General features: G+C 50.8%; 1 protein-coding gene across 2 annotated transcripts; it reads right to left on the bottom strand.

The window, feature by feature from the left end:
• Nucleotides 1-1,105: 1,105 nt before the first annotated feature.
• Nucleotides 1,106-7,700, bottom strand: NR1H2 (nuclear receptor subfamily 1 group H member 2). Of its 2 annotated transcripts, none has more exons than XM_036068120.2 (10): nt 7,542-7,700; nt 7,294-7,427; nt 6,607-6,668; nt 6,395-6,526; nt 5,768-6,058; nt 5,424-5,686; nt 5,025-5,204; nt 4,269-4,368; nt 2,080-2,288; nt 1,106-1,701 (listed from the first exon to the last, which is right to left on the bottom strand). In XM_036068120.2, the coding sequence occupies exons 3-10, from the start codon at nt 6,647-6,649 to the stop codon at nt 1,555-1,557; spliced, it is 1,365 nt and encodes a 454-aa protein (XP_035924013.2). In that variant the 5' UTR covers nt 6,650-6,668; nt 7,294-7,427; nt 7,542-7,700; the 3' UTR covers nt 1,106-1,554. The 2 variants fall into 2 exon arrangements, with proteins under 2 accessions (XP_035924013.2, XP_035924012.2); XM_036068119.2 differs by having other exon boundaries at nt 7,546-7,700.
• Between the last annotated feature and the right edge of the window lie 10,812 nt (nt 7,701-18,512).

Here is an 18,512-nt window from a genome sequence, read left to right as displayed (position 1 = left end):
GGCCCCGCCTCCCGCCCGCCGGCGCGGCGCGCCACTCCTCTGCTTGCCCACGTGCTTTCTGCCGGAGACTACGTCGGGAGGACTTCCTGGCTGCTGTCCTGCTGGCCACCCGACGTCTGCCCTCCCCGTGGAGGGGAGGTCTGGTCAGCCTCCTGTCTCACGGCTTCAGTTTACCCATCCGTGAACTAGACTCCGCGCAGGGCGGCCACACCTGGGGGCGCCAGGCAGACTGCTTGGAATGGGACGACGGCTTGTAACTAGTCACTTCCGTCACCTTCCCCCCCCCCAACTCGCTCTAAAAAACACACCTTTCAGTACCCAGCCCATCCCTCCAAGCAACACCCCCTTCACCCTTAGCCAGGGCTGTGCATCCAGCTCACAGCGGTGACCGCTCAGGGCCTGGCCCAGGCGAAGGAGGAACTAAGAGAATTCCACAGCCCGACCTGACTCTGAATTCACCTGAGCCGCTCACCTTCCAGACTTGGCATGTGCCCTTCCCTCAATTTGGGGGCCAAGCCCCCTCGTCTTGCTTTAGATCCCAGATGGGTCATGATATCCTGTGTGAGGACTTCCCTGCCTTCTACCTCTAGGTCCCCACACAGCAGCGTGCTGCCCCCCATTAAAGCCCCTATTCTCTCACCCTCTAGCTGGCCCCTACCATCCCCGCACTGCCAGCCCTGACTGGTAGCCACCTCTGAGGATTTTTATCTTGTTCTCCCATGTGTCCAGTGCCTAAAATTATGTTTGCCACATAATAAGTGCCCCATATATATTTGTTGGATGAGTAACATCTGCATCCCCACAAGGGCCAGCACAGTTCCTAGCCCACAAGTGGCTTCAGCAAGTATTTTTTGCCTAGTGAAAGCCCTGGTCCCTTCATCCACTGAAATTCCCTTTGTCCTTCAATAGGCTCCAACTCACCTTGTACACGGAGAGGACACCAAGGCTGTCAGCCTCTCCTGCAATTCCCCCCCACCCCCTTGCAGAGCCCAGTCACATCACCCTGAACCTTCCACCAGCCTAGTAAAAGTTCGGGGGGCTGGTATCAATAAAGACCCTAACAGCCCATCCCCTGTATGTATCCTAGACTCACTCTGGCTCAGGGCAGATTTCTAGTCATACTTTATTTTCCTGTTTTTGTCTTTTTTTAGTTTTTATTAAATAAAAGGAACAGAGAGAGGGGGCCTGTGGTTTCTCAGTCTGTAGGGGAGAGCCACAGGCCCCCCAGTCCCTCTGTTCAAGGTGCATTGCGCAGTGAGCTTGAGGTGTAAGCTGGGTGGGGAGGGCAGCTGGTAGTGCTAGGAGAGTCAGAGGTTGGGATCTATGACCCATCCAGCCCTCCCAGGAAGACTCAGTGGGCAGGGAGGGAGCCTCCTGGACCCTAACTGGGCTCATCTGAGGGCTGAGGGCTGAGGGCTCGTGGGGCCAGGGCTTGTGCTCTAAGCCACAAGGTGGGACCCCAGGCCTGGCCCCTTCCCACTCCAGGAGGAGGAAGGGGTGACAATGTCCATTCGTTGGAGGGTGCAGGGCTGTGGGGCAGAGTGGCCAGGCCCCTCACTCGTGGACGTCCCAGATCTCAGACAGCAGAGGCGGCAGCTTCTTGTCTTGGAGCCGCAGGGCAAAGACCTGCTCCGAGTGCACAGAGCTCAGCGTGCGCAGGCTCACAAGCTTCATCAGCATTCGAGGGAAGCGCAGCTGGTCCTGCAGGGGGACAGGACGAAGGTGGGCGCTGGCCGGGCTCCTGCCCTGTGAGGCTCTGGGCAGCCCACCTGGACCACGAGGAGAGCCTCCCTCCCTGGGCTGAGCCAGGACAGCAGTGTGGGGAGTGGCCGGGCAGAGTGTGGGGCCCTCCCACCCCTATGCCTGCACCAGGCCTGGCTCCTTGGTCGGGGACAGAGGCCTGAGGACAGACTCTACGGAGAGGACATCAACCAGAGCTCAGAGTGCTGCCAGGGGAGCCGGGCTCAGATGAGGAAGCAAGACCTCAGCCCCAGGCTGACTCCACGTGGGTGTGGACTTCCTGTCCCCGCCAAGGCCTCAGGAGGGGCTGGGCTCTGGGTAGCTCCAGGAGCCGCATACCTGTGGCCTCTTGATGCGCGTGTAGGAGAGCAGGGCCTCCACGTAGGGCTGCTGCAGGGCCTCGACGCGGCTCGGCTCCTGCACGTTGGGCCGGTCAGCTGAGAAGATGTTGATGGCGATGAGGAGGGCGTACTCGGCGTCGTCCAGGCCCAGCCGCCGCATGGCCCGTGAGAACTCGAAGATGGGGTTGATGAACTCCACCTGCAGGCCTGTGGGGGCAGGAGGCCTGGCCTGATAAGCTCCCCCAGCCCCAAACTGGCCCCACGCCCGGGTCCTGACGCTGCTTAGTCAGCGGGGTGAAGAAAACAGCAGTAATTCTAATGTTCTCGTCACGTCTGTTCACTTGGGTCCCCACTTAGACGAGCGCCCGGCAAATGGTAAGTGTGCCCTAGCCCTTGCCTGAATCAAGGAATGAGTGACGAGAGTGAACATTTATTCGGTATTTCCTACTACCCCATCCTACCTTCCCTGTACCTCCCCTAAGGAAAAGGAAGGATTTTTAAAGCTAGGTCACACTGCATCACCCTGAAGTGGCTTCCGTGGCTTAGAGTAAAGCCTAACCTCATTCCCAAGAGTGGTTCATTAATTCAGTCATCAAACTTCATCAAGCACCTACTACGTGCCAGGCCCGGGGTAGAGCTGTTTCCAAGACAAAGCCTCCCCTCCTGTGGAACTTGCATTTGGGGGTTGAGAGGACAGACGATAGGCAAACACGTCAGTAAACCATTCAGCCCGTCAGAGGGATGGGTGCTGCTGGACCAAGGTTAACTCACAGAAGGGTAACGGGGCACCGAGAACAAAATCAACATCTCAGACAAGGTGGCCACTGCCAGGTGACGCTGTAGGAAGGCCTCACTGTAGGGGGACCTTTGAGGGACAACCCAAAGGAGGAGAAGCAACGAGTCACGAGGATGTGTGAATGCTCCAGGTGGGTACCACCTGTCTGTTCTGCCCAGAACTGGGCAGCTTTCTGGGCCTCAAGACTTTCAATGTTGAAACTATGAAGCTCCCACGTGAACCAGGATGAGCTGGTCACCCGTGTTGGCCGAGGGACCAGCAACTACAAATGCCCTGAAGTGGGAGCACAGCTGGTGGGTTCAAACAAAAGGAAGGAAGCCAATGTGGCAGAAGGAGGGTGAGCAATGGGAGAAGAGTGCAGAGAGGTCCCTGCAGGGCCTGTGGGCCATGGCAAGGACTCTGGCTTGTCAGGAGCCATGCAGGGTACTGAGCAGAGGAGGGACATGAGCTGACTTAGTATGAACAGGACCCTTCTGACGGCTGTGTGAACAGACACATTCGGGAGAACCCAGTGAGGGCACCCGGCAATGTTCCCGGGAGGGATGCTGGACAGTGGCAGAGCATGGAGGGAAGTGGTAGGACCCCAACTTTCTCTCCAGCCCCATCTCCCTGTGCTCCAGATGCCTGGGCCTCCCTGTAATTCCAGCTCTTCCCTCACCTCAGGGCCTTTGTACATGCTGAGCCCCCTGCCAGAAACATTCTCCCCGCCCAGTGCTCCCCTATCAAGCTCATACTCAAAGCAGGTTGAGATGATCAGAGATTAGAGAAGGGAAGAAGACGGGGTTAGGAACACACTTGTGGGAGTACAGACAAGTGCCCCAGGAAAAAAATGATGGGAGAGAGCAGGACTTACAGAGAAAACTGAGACTGAAGAAACACAGCCTTTTTGTACATGGGGTTCCCTGGTGGGCAATGCTATTCCCCAATTCCCTTTTCCTAATCGTTGACATATCTCACTGCCTCAGGCCTCAGTTCAACCGCACTTCCTCCAGAAGCCCACTGCCTAGGTCACATCCCCAGGTAAGTGCCCCTGGAGGGCAGGGACCAGGACTGCCCTGTACAGTTGGGTAGGCTGCATACTTCACAATGGACTGAGATCCAGCCTCCCTGTAGTGACACCAGGTTTTGGGAGGAAGGAGTGTCTTCTCTTAATTCGTATTAAAATGTCCTGTGTGAGAGCAGAAACCCCTCTGCCTCGTCCTGCACTGCATCCCACTGCGGAGACACGGCACTCAATACAGATACCCTTATCTCAACGTGAGGCTGGCTCACCCGGCTTTGGAAACAAAGGAATGGAGGCTCTGACAAGAATGAGGTGGCCTGAGGTCTCCTACCAGTAGTGGCCCAGCAGGGGCACCAGCCCCGCCCCCTCCCAGCCCACTCTGCCGTACCTGCGCGGTGGAAGTCATCCTTGCTATAGGTGAAGTCCTTCAGGAAAGTGATGCACTCCGTCTCGTGGTTGTAGCGTCTGGCCGTCTCTAGCAGCATGATCTGGGGGCAGCAGGGAGAGGAGTAGGCAGGGGCAGGGGCTCCAGGAGTCCCTATGACCCTTTAGCCACCGGTCTCTCCTCTCTTGGCCTGTGGGGGGGACCTAATCTCGCCAGGATCATCCCTCGCCCCTCAGCCCCTGCCCGTTCCTTCAGCCACCCCAGCCTGCGGTCAGCGTGTCAGACACTCCAAGCTCTCTCTCCTGCGGGTTTAGTGCCCACGGCACCCTCCACTTAGGCTTCCCTCCCCAGCTGGTTTCGAGGCACGAGGACACGAACTGTCTGTTTCGTTCACTGCCACACCCCCAGCACTTGGAATGGAGCCCGGTATATGCTATGAACTCAATGCCGACTTGTTACGGTGGCTTTGGTTTAAATGTCAACTCTCCCGAACAGCCTTCCCAGCACCACATTCTTTAAAGTGCGGCGTTCCAGCCCAATCCTCAATTTTTCTCGGCCTCAGCCCGTTTCCTTTTTCTCCTTGGCTCATGGGGGGCTCGCATGACCTGTTTAGCATTTTCACATCCCCCTGTAGGGTATCCTCCCCACAAGGGCAACAACTGGAGGAACGTGGCTCATCACCATGCTCCCGACAGCTGTCCTGAGGCTTAACCCTGGGCTTCCTCGTGGGCAGGAAGGAAGGGCCAGGCTGCCCATTACCTCAATGGTAGACGCCTTCAGGAGGGCGATCTGGTCCTCGCGGCCCAGCTGCAGGAAGCCAGGCACCTGTTTGGCGAAATCCACAATCTCCTGGACTGAGATGATGGCTAACTCCGTGAAGTGGGCGAAACGCTGCTGGCGGGCATCGCGGGACTGGGGGTCTGCACCCAGGGGCCAAGGCTGGGGACACAGGGGCCAGGGTCACTCTCCGGCCTCCTCCCTTGAGCCCAAGGCTGTGGGGACACCTGGAGGCAAAGAGCGCGCCCCGGGAGACCCTCGTCTGCAAGGCCCTGCCCTCTGGAGCCTGGCTCCCTCCTGCCCTGCCGGCTCCACCCCACGGGGCTCACGGCCGTCCCACGGGGCTCAGGGCTAGCGGCCCGGCCGCGGGAGGGGCAGTACCGTGACTTTGGGCTGGTCAGAGAAGGAGCGCTTGTTACACTGCAGCTGCGCGGCCACCAACTGCTGGATCATTAGTTCCTGAGCAGCTGTCAGCTGAACACCCTCGCCTTCCCCGGAGCTCGGGCCCCCTCCGTCAGACCCTCCAGGGGAGGCCCCGGGCCCGGAGGCTGAGCTGCTGGGGCCCGCCGGCCCCGCGGGCGACTGCTGCTGCTGCTGCTGCTTGCGAATCTTCTTCTTTCGGATCTGTTCTTCGGAGAGGACGCCTATCGGGAGACACGGGCCTCAGTAGAGGCCCCAGGGCTGGGCAGCGGCCCGGCCAGCGCGGCTCCCGCCCCGGCACTCACACTGCTCCCTCATCCCCGCCTCCTTGCATTTGCGCAGCCGGCACTGCTGGCACTTGCGCCGCATGAAGGCGTCCATCTGGCAGGTGCCGCCGCCCCGGCAGGCGTAGCGCCTGGCCCCGCCTCGGACCACACTGCGCCGGAAGAAGCCCTTGCAGCCCTCACAGCTGAGCACGTTGTAGTGGAAGCCGGAGGCCTTGTCCCCGCACACGCGGCACAGCTCATGACCCAGCATCTTCGGGGCCGGGCCCTTCTTCCGCTTGCGCTCCGGTTCCTCTGCAGGGTCTGGAACGACTGGGGCGGGTGCACAGAAGCCATGAGACGCGGAGCCCCGCGAGACAGAAGAAACAGAGAGCCAGAGTACAGAGAGTGACCCAGGGAGATGGCAATTCAGAAGAAAAGGCGCGTGTGTCAGTGAACCCCAAAGACCAAACGACAAGAGGTGTCAAGTAGGAAAAAAAAAATACGCCCACAGGCCAAAAAAGAAGGGGCAAGTAGGTACGGAAAAAAAAAAAAATCAATGAGGAATTGGGAGGCTCCCATCCTCATTTCTGATCTTTTTCCCTTCCTAGATCCCCCTTCCCAAACCGCCCATCAGCTCCCAGCGCCTGTCCCTGAGCCCCAGCTCACCCACGCTGCAGGCTGAGCGGGCCCAATCACTGCCCGGGACATCAGGGTCTGGACCCGCAGGCCACAGTTCAGGACCCTCCTCCTTTATAGCTGGTGAAGAAGAGGGGGCGCTGGGTTGAGGCGGGCCATTTCCTGGGGGAGGGAAGCACAGTGAGTTCTCCTGACAAGTGTGCGCTGGGGGTGGGGGCTGGGCTGGGCAAGCGGTCACTCACCAGGCAAGGGGGTGTCCAGAGAACTGGTGGTGGGGGTGGACATGGTGGAGTCACGGAGCAACCTGCGGAATACAGAGGGACTGAGAGCCTTGTGGGGCCAGGGAGGGTCAGGTTAGGCCAGCCGCAGGGCTTGATGGGGCACTTCTGTCTTCCATCTTTCCAGACTTCTCCTTTACTGCATACAGACCCCACCTCTAACCCCTGCCAGCCTATAAAGCCTCTCCTCCGGGTCTGACAGAGCCCACCCCCTACCGCTCCAGGTCTCTGCTGGGTCTCAAACCCTGACCCCACCTAGACTCCGCCCCCCGTAGGCTCCACCCACTCCAGATCCCGCCCACTCCCTCTTTCCAGGTCTTGCCCTTTCGGCCTCAATCGTGCTCCGCCCTCACTTCCTCCACCCCACCAAGTTTCACCTTACCTACTCTTACTCCCCACCTCTGCGGAAGGAGCACCCCCAACCCCCACTCTGACCCCACCTCCTCCCCATGCTCCGCCCCCATCTTTTCCTTCTAAGTCCCGCCCAAACCTTCCAGGTTCCACCCTCACTCTACCCATAATGCTCCGCTCCACCCCTTTGCCCCGCCCCTCCCCTTTGCCCCGCCCCTCCGGTACCCCTCCCTCCAGATCCCGCCCCATCTCCCATCATGCCCCGCCTCCCCCTCCTCCCATCACGCTCCGCCCCCACACCTCGCTCCAGGTCCCGCCCCTCTCCGAACACCAGTGGGGGGCGGGGCTCATGGCTGCGCGCGAGGGTCTTGTGGGCAGCCTCTCTCGGGGTCTCCTACTTCCGTTGCCCTGGAAACAACCGGAGACAGCGCGAGCTACGGAAGGGAAGGGGGCAAAGGAGAGAAAGGGGGCTGAGCGGAGCGGCGCGGGGAACGCCGGGAAGCCCCGGGCCCGGGGCGCCTCCCGCGTCTCCCCACACTCTAATGCACCTGCCTCTGTCCCCTTGCTCTGCTCCTCCTCCTCCTTCTCTGTATCCTTTGGCACGCCGCCGCTTCTCGGATCCCCTCAAAAGTAACTTCGCCACTTCTTCCGGCAACCCCGCCGTGCGTCACTTTAGGAAAGGGGCGGGTAGTCAGGAGTGACGGACTTCCGGTCCGCTTAGGACTAGCCAAATCGGCTGCCCCGCACGGAAGTTGTATACTCACCGGAAGTTTACCGTCTGGGGAGGCTCCACGGAGGCCTGGCAGAAGAGTTCCGGACCAATTCAATCGAGCGCGGGCCGGAGGGGGGGGCGTGGCCAGTCCCAAACCTTCCGGCCCGGAGCTGGGCGGCTTTAACTCGTCCCCGTGCCTCTCGGGGATCGCGGCCAAGGATTCACTTGGCATAGATCTCCCGACCTTTAGCTCCTTTCCGCACACGTTTGATTTGAAGCATGTTTGTCCTTTTTTGGTCGTTAACGAGTTTCCTGATTTTAGAGGCGCGCTGCTTATTGGTTTTAAATGAATTGAATTTAAAGCAGCGCGATTACAAACTTAGACCCAGGAAAAATACATTTAAAAAATAATAGGAAGAACTAAAAAAAAAAAAAAAAAAAGCATAGCCTTCTCATACCAAAATGATAAAAATCATAGCTTTTAAAGAAAACTCACAGTACTTGAATAGGTAGAAGAAGGAAACTGTCCCGAAATCTTTCCTTGATGATAATGAGATCTCTATGGAGCATATAACCATTTCTTTAAGAAGTTGGAACGTATGAGACACGCTCTTTTTTTTTTTTTTAAGCTTTTATTTATTTGACAGAGAGGGAACACAAGCAGGGGGAGCAGTAGAGGAAGAAGCAGACTCCCCGCTGAGCAGGGAGCCTGATGCGGGGCTCGATCCCAGAACCCTGGGATCATGACCTGAGCCAAGGGCAGACGCTTAACCGACTAAGCCACCCAGGCGCCCCAAGCCATGCTCTTTTATAGTTCGTCTTGTCCCTTCCCACATGGCCTTGAAGCTATGGAATCTGAGGATGTTACCAACAAAAGGAGTGATTACTATGATGTATGAACCAGTGTCTATCACTTCCTCGGCTGTGTAATGTGGAGCCAAGCTATTTACTCTGTGCCTCAGTTTTCTCTTCCAAAGTGGGTTCAACAAGAGCTCATTGGATTGTCATTACAATTAAATGAGGTAAAAACAAAAACAAAAACCATGAACAGGGCCAGATTCAAATAAGGAGCCTAATACATGAGAACTGTGTTCTTGGGGAGCCTAATACGTGAGAACTGTGTTTGTTCTTGGGGATGCCAAAGTTGTTTTTAACTTCTCACTATAGAACAGTGCAAAAGCCTGAAGTAGACTGAAAGTAAATTACAACAGATTGGGGGCAAGTCACGTCGCCCTTATTCTCAGTTGACCTACCTGTAAAATGGAGGAAATTATTCCTAGTTCTTAGGAAGGGTGTGAAAATTCAGGAAGGGCCGTGCCTGCACATCTAAGCATCCAGTGTGAAAATTAATAAAGGGAAACCTCACTAAAATGGAGCGGGAGCTCTCCTGGGGAGAGAGAGGACCCTGGGATCATGACCTGAGCCGAAGGCAGACACTTAACGACTGAGCCACACAGGAGCCCCCACAAGTGTTCTAAAAGTGATTGTGGTGACCACTCCAGTGGTCAATCACAGGAAGAATTGTCAATTACAGACCCCAACAGAAGAATCCTCAACAGGAAAGAATCCTCAGTGACAGGCTCCACAAGGGAAAGATGTACATTGCGTCTCCTCCAAGAAATCAGCTACCCCAGACTCAGCCAATGAGAAACCGTCATCACCTTGAACTCTTGCTTTTCTCCAATGGACTTTCAATCAAAACAACCCCTCCCAACTTCCTCTTTCTTCTCCATTAAATAATGTTCCTCTCTTGTTGGGCTCACCTGTGGTTTTTTGCCATAGCATGTTTATCCAGAATTGCAGTTCTCTGCTATTCCCAAATAAGCCCCCCCCCCTTTTTTTTTGCTGGTAAAGTAACTTTTATTTTTAAGGTCAACACTGTCAGTGGCAGTTTTGTTATCTGACCCTAATTGCAGACCAATGTCTTCATTAATAACAAATCCAATGTCCCCTAGTTTTTTGGTAACAGCTTAATTGAAGTATAATTCACATACCCATAAAATTCACCCATTCAAAGTGTATAATTCAATGGTTTTTAGTAGATTCACAGAATTGTTGCAACTATCACCACAATCACTTTTAGAACACTTGTGGGGGTGCCTGGGTGGCTCAGTCGTTAAGCGTCTGCCTTCGGCTCAGGTCATGATCCCAGGGTCCTGGGATGGAGCCCCGCGTCGGCTCCCTGCTCAATGGGAAGCCTGCTTCTCCCTCTGCTGCTCCCCCTGCTTGTGTTCCCTCTCTCGCTATCTCTCTCCATCAAATAAATAAATAAAATCTTTAAGAAAAAAAAAAAACTTTCGTCACCCCCCGAAAAAAGAAATTCCATACCCACTAACAGTCACCCCCAATTATCCCATCCCCCAAGCCCCAGGCAACCATTAATCTACTTGTCTTTATGGATTTCCCCATTCTAGACATTTTGTACAAAGGGAATCTTAGAATATCTGTCTTAGTGTCTGGCTTCTTTCATTTAGCATAATGTGTTCAAGGTTCATCTATGTTGTAGCACGCTTCTGTACTTAATTTCTGTTGTGGCTGAACAATATTACATTGTGTGCATAGACCACATTTTATTTATCCATTCATCAGCGATGGACATTTGGATTGTTTCTCTTTTTGGCTATATCACTGCTATGAACATTCATATACAAGCTGTTGTGTGGACATATGCTTTCATTTCTCTTGGGTATATACCTAGAAGGGGAATTACTGGGTCATATGGTAACTGTATGTTTAACCTTTCAAGGAACTGCTTAACTGTGTGCACCTTTTACAGTCCTACCAGCAATATTTATGAATTTCAATTTCTCTACATCCTTACCAGTCCTTGTTTTTATGTCTTTTTGACTATAGCCATTCTAGTGGGTGTGAAGTGATATTTCACTGTGGTTTTAATTTATACTTCTTTGATGGCTAATTCTATTTCCTTTTTCTCACAGTTATTTTGTAATGTGTAATTCTGCCTTTACTATTCTTCTTTTAAAGATTTATTTATTTGAGAGAGAGAGAGAGAGAGTGGGGTGCAGGGGCAGAGGGAGAAACTCAAGCAGACTCCCACTGAGCACGGAACCAGACGCAGGGCTCGATCCCATGACCCTGAGATCAGACCTGAGCTGAAACCAATTCTGGGATGCTTAACCATCTGAGCCACCCAAGTGCCCCTGCCTTTACTATTCTGAAATGAAATCCAAAGATAATATAGCTGAATTATGGGCCCATACCAAAATATCATTTTACTTCACCAACTGCGACAGAAATGATGTGTAAATAGAAACTAATTTTTAATAAAGTGATACCCACTTCAACATAGGTGCACAAGAGACACAATATGGCAGCCAGATTTTACTTTAAAAGAGAGAATTACTGTAAATTTAAAAGCGACACAGCAGTCTGACACAGGAGGGCTGTATCATCAGCTCAAATGCCTCAGGCAGCATTGCCACGTGGGACACAATTTTCCCAAAGTTGTGGCCAAATCTTAATAAAGTGATCAATAAGACAGGTAGGAATAATTTTGGCATATTCAAAAAAGCGGCAAGTAGGCCAGAGTAGAAGCAGCTGAGTGAAGTGGGGACGGGGGGAGGGTGCAAGACAAGATCATGCCAGAGGGCGGTCGGATCAGGAGGCCTTGTGGGTCGGATGTGTCCAACATTGGCTCAATGTTCACAAAAACGTTCCCTTACCCTAGGTGACCCAAGCGGACTACATTTCCCAGCATACTCTTGCAGCTATCTGCAACCACGTGACTGGATTCTGGCCAATGGAACACAAGCAAAAGTAATAGACGATTTGAGTGAAAGCCAGTGTCTGGGCTGACTCCAAGGTGTCTGAAACTTCAAGACCGAGGTTCAAATCCCGCCGAGCACACCAGGGCCATTCCCTCCCCTATCCCCGCACCCCAGTTTCCACCCTCTGTGAAGTGTGGATCATAATCCCTCTCTTACAAGGCTGCTGGGTGATTACATAAAATGGTGGCTTGAAAAATCTGGTAATCCTTTACCCCGTTGAATCCTGAGTCCCTCGGTGGGATTGTGCTAAACTGAGTCTGGAGGCCCAGAAAGGCGTGAGGACTGAGCCTCGCTTCCAAGTCCTCCTGGTCTGGTAGAGGGGGTCTACCCGGTCACAAACCACTGTGTGACAAAAGAGGGGTGATCGGGTCCCATTTGTTGAGTGTGTTCAGAAGACATCTCCCACCTACCTTGGGCAGAGGGCAGCCAGGGATGAAGCATTTATTCTACTTCTTTTACAAAGGAGGGGAGGCTGGAAAGACCCTGATGTTTCAGGACTTCAGCTCAAGAAACTGGGGAGGTACCATATAAAAAAATTTTAAAAAGGGCGCCTGGGTGGCTCAGTTGGTTAAGCATCTGCCTTCAGCTCATGGGTCCTGGGATCGAGTCCAACATCTGGCTCCCTGCTCAGCAGGGAGTCTGCTTCTCCCTCTCCTTCTGCCTGCCTGCCGCTCCCCCTGCTTGTGTTCTCTCTCTCTCACTATCTCTCTCTCTGTATCAAATAAATAAATAAAAATCTTAGAAATAAATAAATAAATACAAATAAAAAATTAAAAAAAAATTTTTTTTAATTGCTTCCTTAGGGTAGGAGCTTAACAAATGCTTGCCCACTGGTGCCTGGCTGGCTTAGTCGGAAAAGCATGTGACTCTTGGTCTCCGGGTTGGGAGTTTGAGCCCCACGTTGGGTGTAGAGATTATTTAAAAATAAAAATCTTAAAAAACACAAAATGCCAGGGGCGCCTGGGTGGTTCAGTCGTTAGGCGTCTGCCTTTGGCTCGGGTCATGATCCCAGGGTCCTGGGATCGAGCCCTGCATCTGGCTCCCTGCTCCGAGGGAAGCCTGCTTCTCCCTCTCCCACTCCCCCTGCTTGTGTTCCCTCTCTCTCTGTGTCTCTCTCTGTCAAATAAATAAATGAAAAAAAAAATCTTAAAAAAAACAACAACACAAAATGCCAGGGTGCCTAGGTGGCTCAGTTGGTTAAGCGTCTGACTCTTGATTTCAGCTCAGGTCATGGTCGCAGGGTGTGGGATCGAGCCCCGCGTGGGGCTCTGAGTTCTGCGGGGAGACTGCTTCTCTCCCTCTCAACCTATGTCCCTCCCCTGTTCGCCCAAGCTCTCTCTCTAAAATAAATAAATAGATAAATACATATTTTTTTTAAATGCCTGTTGGATTACAGTAAATTATGTCAAATTAAGAGACTGGTTTTTCAAGGGGTGCCTGGGTGGTTCAGTCAGTTAAGCTTTTGGCTCGGGTCATGATCTCAGGGGTTGTGAGAGTCTAGCTCAGCTCACAGTCTGCTTGTTTCTCTCCCTCTGCTCTTCCCCGACCTCTGCTCTCCCGTGCTCTCTCGCTGTTTCTCAAATAAATAAATTTTTAACTTTTTAAAAAGATTTATTTATTTATTTCAGAGAGAGAGCAAGAGAGTGCGAGCACCCACGAGTGGGGGGAGGGGCAGAGGGAGAAGCAGGCTCCTGGCTGAGCAGGGAGCCTGATACGGCGCTGGATCCCAGGACCCTGAGCTGAAGGCAGACGCTTAACCGATTGAGCCACCGATTGACCACCCAAAAAAAAAAAATTTTTTTTTTTTAAAAAGAGAGAGACTGGTTCTTCATAATTCCAAAAAGCTCATTGAGTATTATTGTTAATGTAAAAATGTTGTGCGTAGAGTCCACCATTTTTATAGCATGTATACTAAGTTTTTAAGACTTTCAGAAAATGTATGTTGAAATTGATGTGAAAAAAACCAAATGAAACTGTATTATCGGAAGTCATGTAAAATAGACTGATTAGAGATGTTTTTCCACTATACCGAATAAGGAATAATCACAAGGCTTTTCATTTCTACGTGTTGGGAGTATGGTTCTCAGAGTGCATAAATCATGACTAGGACTCTTAAACCAAAACCAAAACCAAAACCAAAACCAAAACAAAAACAAAAACACAAAAACAAAACAAAACAAAACAAAAAACCCCAAAGAAACTGATGAGGTGGGTGGGGACAGACTAATCTTGGCTGGGAAAATAGGCCCACACCACCACCGTGTGGCCGTTTTGGGAATTTGCAGGCAGCACCTTTCAGAAATCACTTACTCGCGGCAAGCAAGAATTAGGACTGGAGGCAGAATCTGGATGAGGGGATTCTGAGGGGTCGAGACTGAATATTCCAGCTGCCAAGACAGAGGAGGGGGAGATGTAGCAAGATTTATTGTGGAGAAACCGACTCTCCGTCTTCTGTGTCAGGGAAATCCCCTAAAGCAGTGGTGTTCAAAGTGGGTTGTTGGAAGTATTTTCTTGAGCATTTGCTGGGTGTTGGGCACTGTCCTCGGTGTTGGGGACACAGTGGCAAATGAAACAAACCAAGATCCCTGCTCTTGTGGAGATTAGATTATAATGGGGAAACGGGTATTCAATGTGATAACAGAATTACCAGTTTAGACAGTATCACTGATTCTAAGATACACATGGCTTACAACTGATGACATCTTAGAGTCAATTAAATGTTCAAAGAGGTTGATTACTATTAAAAAAAATAAGTGAGGGTAAAGGAGATGGGAAATTTGGGGAGAGGATGGTTGCCATATTCAATAGGGTGCTCAGGGTAGACTTCCCTAAGGAGGTGATATTTAAGTAAAGATTTGAAGGAGGAGAGGGGCTGAATAGGGTTTTTCTGGAGGGAAAACACTCGGGCAGAACAGCCTGTGCAAAGGCCCTGAGGCAGGAGCGTGACTGGGTTTGTCTGTGGAACAACAAGGAGGCCAATGTGGCTAGATTGAATGAGTGAGGAGGAGTGGGGAGAGGTAATGTCAGAGAGGGAATGGGGTCAAAATCATATAGGGCCTTTCTTTTTTTTTTTTTAAGATTTTATTTATTTATTTATTTGAAAGAGAGAGAGAGCATGAGTGGGGGGAGGAGCTGAGGGTGAAGCAGACTCCCCACTGAGCAGGGAGCCTTGATGCGGGGCTCAAATCCAGGACTCTGGGATCATGACCTGAGCCGAAGGCAGATGCTTAACCAACAGAGCCACCCAGACGCCCCATAAAGGGCCTTTCAATTCCGTGGTGCCATTGGTACCTCTGATCCTTTGGTCCTACCCTTTTTTTCTCTATTGCCTCACCACCTCTCATGTCCTCTCTCCCTTTCTTAGATGCTGTGGGCAAGCACCACAGTCATGTCCTTGCACACATTACATTACCTTCCTTGTTCTTTCTCCCTCGCTCACACCTGCCTGGCCAGACCCCAACCCTGGTTAAAATGGACTCTGCTTTTTCTGTACCTGCTCCCACCCAGCTGAGCTTGCGAGTGGACGTACTTGAGCTGTGTGACAGCAGAGCTCAAGTGAACATTCAGAACCGATCTGCAAGGCCTCTCTGGCTCTGTTCTCCATCCTCTAAGCAATCATGTTCTCACCTTCTCTCTCAAAACCTCCAGCGCCCCTCCCCACCTTCATTCTCACTTCTTCTTTTGCTGAAAAAATAGAAGCCGCGAGAAGAAAACTTCTCTATGCTTACCCCAGGGACACTGCTAGCTCACATACAGAGGTACATACACTGCTGGCCCTCCCATGACCATGTTTGGACCATCCATAAGGGCCAACCCCTCCACCTGGGCTCTGAATCCCTTCCCTCTCCCTACTCAAAACTTTCCCTCTTGCAATGTTTCCTTCTCTCTCTTGCATCATTATTTTTACAGCCCTTGAGCTGTTGTTCCTTTAGGATTCCCCTTCACCAAATGCCCACACCTCCTCATGGTGCTGTTAAGAATACTTCCTGAAACTTGGGGACCTTAGACCCACTTCTCTGCCTGAGCTCCCCTCCCCCCACTTTGTAACCCCATCCAGGAGCCCCAATGCTTGGTATTGATCTAACCAAAATAATTACATAACCATATTAAACAGGAAAGGGGAGAGTGTGTGTAAGAAGTGTGGGTAGAGGGAGGAAAGGAAAGAGAGCTAAATCCTGAATTCTGAGTCAGCAGAACAGAGGATAATGCCTAAAACCAACAAAGCAAGAAGTAGCAATATAACTGTGCTTAGAGATGTGGAAACAATGCCAAATTTATTAGCGAAAAGAAAGGAAAATAGGACACCTGGGTGGCTCAGTCGTTAAGCGTCTGCCTTCGGCCCAGGTCATGATCCCAGGGTCCTGGGATCGAGCCCCGCATCAGGCTCCCTGCTCCGCGGGAAGCCTGCTTCTCCCTCTCCCACTCCCCCTGCTTGTGTTCCCTCTCTCGCTGTGTCTCTCTCTCTGTCAAATAAATAAAATCTTTTAAAAAATAAAGAAAAGAAAAGAAATGAACGTGGTTGCTTCTTGGGAGGAAAAAAATGGGAGAAGGAGTGGCACAGGACTTGTTATAATGAGTCTTAAAGATTTAGTTGAGTTTTTTTTTAAGATTTTATTTTATTTATAAAATAAATTGTTTATAATATTGAAAAAGGAGAATAACCAACCTAGGGCAAGTGTTATATAGTGTTACATTTATATTCTGGAATATTATGTAGCTTTTTTTTTTTTTAAGTTTGTTTGTTTGTTTTAGTAATCTCTACACCCAGTATGGGGCTTGAACTCAGGACCCTGAGAGCAAGAGTTCCAGGCTCTTCCTACTGAGCCAGCCAGGCACCCCTGGAATACAATGTAGCTGTTTGAAGAATGAGACATGCTGAGTAGAAAGGGCGAAGGATACTGATGTCCACCACTTACCTGGAAAGCAAGACAATCAGATGGATTGAGGAATAGACAGAATAGGGCACTACTGACGTTTGGGGCCAAGCAATTCTTTGTTGGGGGGGGGCTGTCCTGTGCTTTGTAGTATGCTTAGCAGCTTCCTTAGCCGCTACCCATTAGATGCCAGGACACCCCCACCCCAGTCGTGACAGCCAAAACGTCCCCAGACAATGTCAAATGTCCCTATAGGGAAATGAGCTCCCCAGTTGAGAACCACTTAGATAAAGAGATGGAGAGATGGATAGAAATGTGACCAAGGGGCGCCTGGGTGCCTTAGTCCGTTGAGCATCTTCCTTTGGCTCAGGTCATGATCCCAGGGTCCTGGGATCGAGCCTGCATACAGCCCCCTGCTCGGCGGGGAGTCTGCTTCTCCCTCTCCCTCTGCCTCTCCCCCAGCTTGTGCTCTCTCGCTCTCTCTCTGTCAAATAAATAAATAAAATCTCCTAAAAAAAAAAAAAAAAGAAATGTGATCAAGCAAATATAGCAATGGTAGAATCTAGGTGGTGGGTATATGAGGGTTCAGTGTAAAATTTTTCCATTTTGCTGTATGTCTGAGATTTTTCATAATTAAGGGCTTGGGAAAAAAAGAATGAAGTAAATCTATATGCTCTGATCCTTTTTTTTTTTTTTTTAAGATTTTATTTTTTTAAGTAATCTCTACACCTCGCATGGGGCTCGAACTTACAACCCCGAGATCCAGAGTTGCATGTTCTATTGATGGAGCCAGTCAAGTACCCCACCTGGTTTTTAAAGATATTCAAGGACATAAAACTGAGTAATAAAACGGGGCACAAAGGGAGTATTCATGTGCTTCATTTTATGTAACATTCAAAAACAGGCAAAACTAACTTGTGGTCATAGAGGTCAGGGTATTAGTTACTTTTGGGGAGACACCAACTGGAAGAGAGTGAGAAAGAACCTTCTCACTCTGGGCAGCTAGAAATGTCTTATATCGTGATCTGGGTGGTGTTTACTGGAGCATATACATATGCAAAAATCCATCAAGCTAACGATATAAATGCTAAGTGTTTAGGGGTGAGGAATATAATGTCTGCAACTTATTTGAAATATATATAAAATAAAAACAGATGGGCTGTTGGACGAATAGAGGAATGGACAGCTAGATAGATGTGTAACACAGGAAATGCAGCAAAATATGTGAATTGTAGAATCTAGGTGGTAGGTAATGGGGTTTACTATACAATTCTTTCAACTTTGTTAACTGCTTGAAAAATCTTCATAATAAATTGTCAGGGAAAATAAATAAAGCCATAGTGCTGTGCACTTAAGATTTGTACATTTTACCATATGTATGTTACATCTAAATTTCTCTCTCTTTTTTTTTTTCCTTTTTTAAAGATTTTATTTATTCATTTGAGACACAGAGATACAGAGAGAGAGAGAGAGCATGAGCAGGGGGAGAGGCAGAGGGAGAGGGAGAAGCAGGCTCCCCGCTGAGCCAGGAGCCTGATGTGGTGCTGGATCCCAGGACCCCAGGATCATGACCTGAGCCGAAGGCAGACGCTTAACCATCTGAGCCACCCAGGCGTCCTTCTCTTTCTCTTTTCTTAAAGATTTTATTTATTTCAGAGAGAGAGCAAGCGAGAGCATGAGCGGGGTGAGGGGCAGAAGCAGGCTTCTGCTGAGCAGGGAGCTGATGCCAGATGCGGGGCTCGATCCTGGAACCCCAGGATCATGACCTGAGCCAAAGGCAGAGGCTTAACCAACTGAGCCACCCAGGCGCCCCACCTCTCAACTTTTCTTGAAGCCCAAGGTATATGGTTAAGTGAAGAAAAAGAAACACAAGTTACTGATCAGTAAGTACAGTCTGCTTTTATTTACTTAAAAAAATGTGCAAGCTGATATTGATTTGTAAATCTAAGCTAGAAAACCAAAATATCAAATAGTTTCTCGGAAATGCTTGCAGCTCCCTGATCAGTGGGCTTGTCTAAAAATGCAGATTCTTAGGGCTCTATCTCAGGCTTTTGGAATCAGAATCCCTGGGAGTGGTGCCCAGGAATCTGCATTTTAACTAGATTTTCTGATGCTCATTTCATATTTGAGACACCAAGTCAATGT

This window comes from Halichoerus grypus, chromosome 15, assembly GCF_964656455.1.
Source record: "Halichoerus grypus chromosome 15, mHalGry1.hap1.1, whole genome shotgun sequence".
Classification (NCBI taxonomy): Eukaryota; Metazoa; Chordata; class Mammalia; order Carnivora; family Phocidae; genus Halichoerus; species Halichoerus grypus.
This window is presented reverse-complemented; position numbering and strand designations above follow the sequence as displayed.